We start from the raw sequence: 3,510 nt of genomic DNA, 5'->3' as shown, positions 1-3,510 counted from the left end.
CTCAACGAGGAGTGCTGTGCAGTTAGAGAGCTCGTAGGACGTAGCGAGCTCGATTTTGATGAGAATTTGATGAGAAATATCTCAATTTTGAGCAAAAAACGCCAAAAAAAATCGGCGCCTGCGGCGGGCCAGCCTCCGGCGGCGCCTGCGGCGGGCCGCTGCCCAGACCCCGTTTACACCCGAGCTATGCCCCACGACCTGAGCCGGAGCCTCCCCACCTGCACGAGCTACGACGAGCAGGGGAATTTGGAAAATTGGACCGGGGGACCCGTCACCCGAGCGTTAGAGGGTCCGCAGCGTCCTCGGACACCACTCTCCAGCCGCGCTACTTTCGCCCACCCACCGCTCTCGCATGACATCTCGACAATCCTCATCTCTGGGCCCAGACTCCTAACCACTTCCCCTGCTCGCCCAGGACCACGAAGCGCCGCCCGCGCGCCCATTGACCCCCCAATCAACCCACGCTGTCCCTCAATCGCCACCCGCCAGATGTACTGCCCTCGCCCACCCAATACTCTCACCCTCCTAACCCGGACAGTCCAGGTACAGGAAAAGCGGGGAGCGGGGCCCGATCCAAGGAGTACCCCCGTCGGCCCGGGAGGGCTGTGAATTTCGGCGCGGGCGGAAGGCTGCCTGCAGACGCTCAGCCCCCGGCTGAGCTGCCGAATCCTCCCGGCTAATCCCCTGACCTGCCGCCTGAAACGGGACAACATTACACCACCTCACACACACTCCCCCCTCAGGGCTAAGCAGTGCGCAAGTCCACCCGAACTCCAGGCGAGGCGTCGACCACTCCTTCGGAATAGCTCTGTCAGTGGCTGCACTAGACGCCCAGTGATGGCGCGCGGCGCGGGCGGATGACTGGAAGAGAAAATGCGGAGATGCTAGCTCGCAGGTAGATGTGCTCAGCCAAGGGGTAGGGGATGAGGGGAATGTGTCAGTGTGAGGGGTGCACCAACCGCAGAGCGTTGTGTTTTGCCTTTGAAAACTGAACAGTTTTTTTTCTCACTCCGCACCTACACGGTCGCTTCGCTACAGCGGTTGTCCAGAGTGCGTCAGAGCTCAGACTGCCACTGGGACTAACCTCTTAGTCCCATGGCACCGTGGGCCAGACTGCCTTGGCGCGACGTGCGGCCTCCTTGTCCGCCTTGAGTGCCGCGTCTCGTTTGAGCTGCTGCCACCCTCCCGCACTGAGCAGTAGGTCGCGTAGCGCCGGCAGCTCGGAGTGGCGTGGCTCGTTGGTGATGGCCGTCCCCCAGATGTACTCGCGCTGCGAGTCATCGGCACCCATGACCGCCCACGGCAAGGAGCCGTCGGCGCCGCCGTAGAGAGGCTTGAACGTGTCCACAAAGCTCTCGGCGTGGAGCTGCTCGACCTCCTTGATCGATCCATCGGTGAAACGGAAGGTCGAGATGCTGTGCTTCTTGAGCAGGCCACTTACTTGGTTCTTGTATGTATACGTCTCCTCAGTGGTCATATTGTGTCACTCTTCGCGATGGCCACCACGAGCGGCACCAGCGTGTGCAGCCGCTGCATTAGCTCGACGTCGGCGCGCTTCATGCGGTGCGGCGGGATCAAGAAGAGGCACATGTAGCATGTGCATGTGCATGTGCACCAGCCCATTCCACAGCTGCTTCTCCTCGTCGAGCGGCATGTCGTCGCGGCTCGCCACCTCCTGCGCGAGGTGCGCTGAGATCCGACGCTCTACCTCGGCGACGACCTTGTCGGCGCTCGAGCGGCCAGGCGTGTCGACAAGCAGATCGCCATACCCGGGCGTATCGATCAGCGTCACGTCGAGCCCCTGCCGCGCGCCGTCGTACAGCGGCATCTCCTTGATCAGCCGCTCGACCACGTCCATAGTCTGCCCGCCGCCGCCGCCGCCACCGCCTTCGCTCTCCTTGTCCAAGTTGGACCGGAAGTGAGAAGGGCCTCCTTTTCCTTGAGCTTGCCCTGCAGTTCAATCACTTCACGACCCAGCTTGGCGGCCCCATCATCGTCTTGCTCGGCATCGCGCTGGGCGCGCAGCTCATTGAGCTCGCTGATACGCAAGGTACTGTCCAGTTGTGGGGAACCAGTGGCTCTGAATGCGCATGCCGAGGATCGAGCTGACTCAAAGCGCACGGGGTTGGTGCCGCCGACCGTCGGGAGGAAGCCGAGGAGTGCCAGGAGGATCCAGAGGGCGCCGACGGTGCCGATTCCGCCGCAGAGAGTGGCGCTCGAGGCCAGGCCGTGCGCGTGGGCCGGTCAGGCTCGGTGCTGCGGCGGGCGACCGGGCGCCGCACGGCCGGTTGGAAAATTCTTTGTTGGGAAATGCAAATTCTTTCTCTCGCTTGCGGGTCGATCATGTGTGTGTGCCCCCGGTGTGCCCCCGGCCTCTCATCGCCGTCGCGCTGCTGCCACTTGCGCGGTCTATCGCGCTCCCTGCTGCAGTCAGCCGCGCGACCGTGTCATCACAGCAACACCAACGGAGCGGCCCGCGCTTCCTCCAGCCACGAATCTGCCGTCGCAAGTTGTGGAACAAGAAGAAGAGGTTTGCTCTCCCCTTTGCTTGAGCTCACCAGCAGCCAGGGCTCGTCGATTTGGCTGCTGAGGCTTCTTTCGAAAAAGAAGAAAAAAAACCTTCGTTGTTAGCCCGCGAACGAGCTCTTTCCCGCCTCGCCTCGAAGGCGTGGAAATGCGCACATCCTAAACCCATTGTCTGCATCGCATTCCCACGTCACCCCTTGTGCCCGATCGTCTCACCGAGCGCTGTGCCGCCGCCTCCCGCGCCGCCAGACACGCCCAGCACAACGCGATGGCTGACTTTGACCTCGGCGGCATCTTCTTTACGGACCAGAGCGCAAACAACGGGGCCGGAGAGCGGCTCGCGGGCGAGGGCGACAGCGACTACCTGCCAGCCAAGGCGCAGCTCAAGTACCGCGAGTTCCTCCGCGACTTTCGCCGCGAGGAGGAGTACATCTACCGCTCGCTGCTCCGCTCGGCAATCGGGCTCAAGCAGGCACCCTCCCTCTCTCCTCCGCCGCCGCCTTCGTATTTGCTGCGGCGGCTACGGCCGCCTCCCTCCCGCACCGACCCCGTCCCCGGCCTTTGCTCCCTCGCCCTCGTCTGCGCCCTACCCGTCGCCCCTCTGCGCGACCGCCGGCGCCGACTCTCTCACGACAAAGCCTAGCCGCCGCCCACTCCACGCCTCGACCCCCCCTCCCCGGCCACCCGCCGTGCCTCCCGACGCCGCGCGCCTCGCCGTCGCCCCGCAGTACGTCGTCGAGGTCGACATCGACCACCTCATGATGTGGGACGCAAAGCTCGGCACCGAGCTGCTGCGCCGGCCGGGCCTGCACCTGCCGCTCTTTGAAAAGGCGCACCACCTCCGCCCCTCGGCCCGTTAGCTCCGACCTTCGACACCACACCGAATGCGGGCCGGTTACGTCACTCTCCACCGAATCTTTTTCACTTCGCTGTAAAAATTGCGAATCTTGCAAAAGAGTCAGTAAACAGCAAAATATTTGGGAA

At 63.4% G+C, this 3,510-nt stretch overlaps 1 protein-coding gene across 1 annotated transcript; it reads right to left on the bottom strand.

Moving 5' to 3' along the window:
- Positions 1–1,087: 1,087 nt before the first annotated feature.
- On the bottom strand, positions 1,088–1,858 carry EMIHUDRAFT_253933 (hypothetical protein; the record flags this gene model as incomplete). The annotated part of the gene is made up of 2 exons (XM_005781919.1): positions 1,088–1,465; positions 1,616–1,858. The coding sequence occupies 2 exons, from the start codon at positions 1,856–1,858 to the stop codon at positions 1,088–1,090; spliced, it is 621 nt and encodes a 206-aa protein (XP_005781976.1).
- Between the last annotated feature and the right edge of the window lie 1,652 nt (positions 1,859–3,510).

The sequence above is a fragment of the Emiliania huxleyi genome (assembly GCF_000372725.1).
Source record: "Emiliania huxleyi CCMP1516 chromosome Unknown EMIHUscaffold_1978, whole genome shotgun sequence".
Lineage (NCBI taxonomy): Eukaryota > Haptophyta > Isochrysidales > Noelaerhabdaceae > Emiliania > Emiliania huxleyi.
This window is presented reverse-complemented; position numbering and strand designations above follow the sequence as displayed.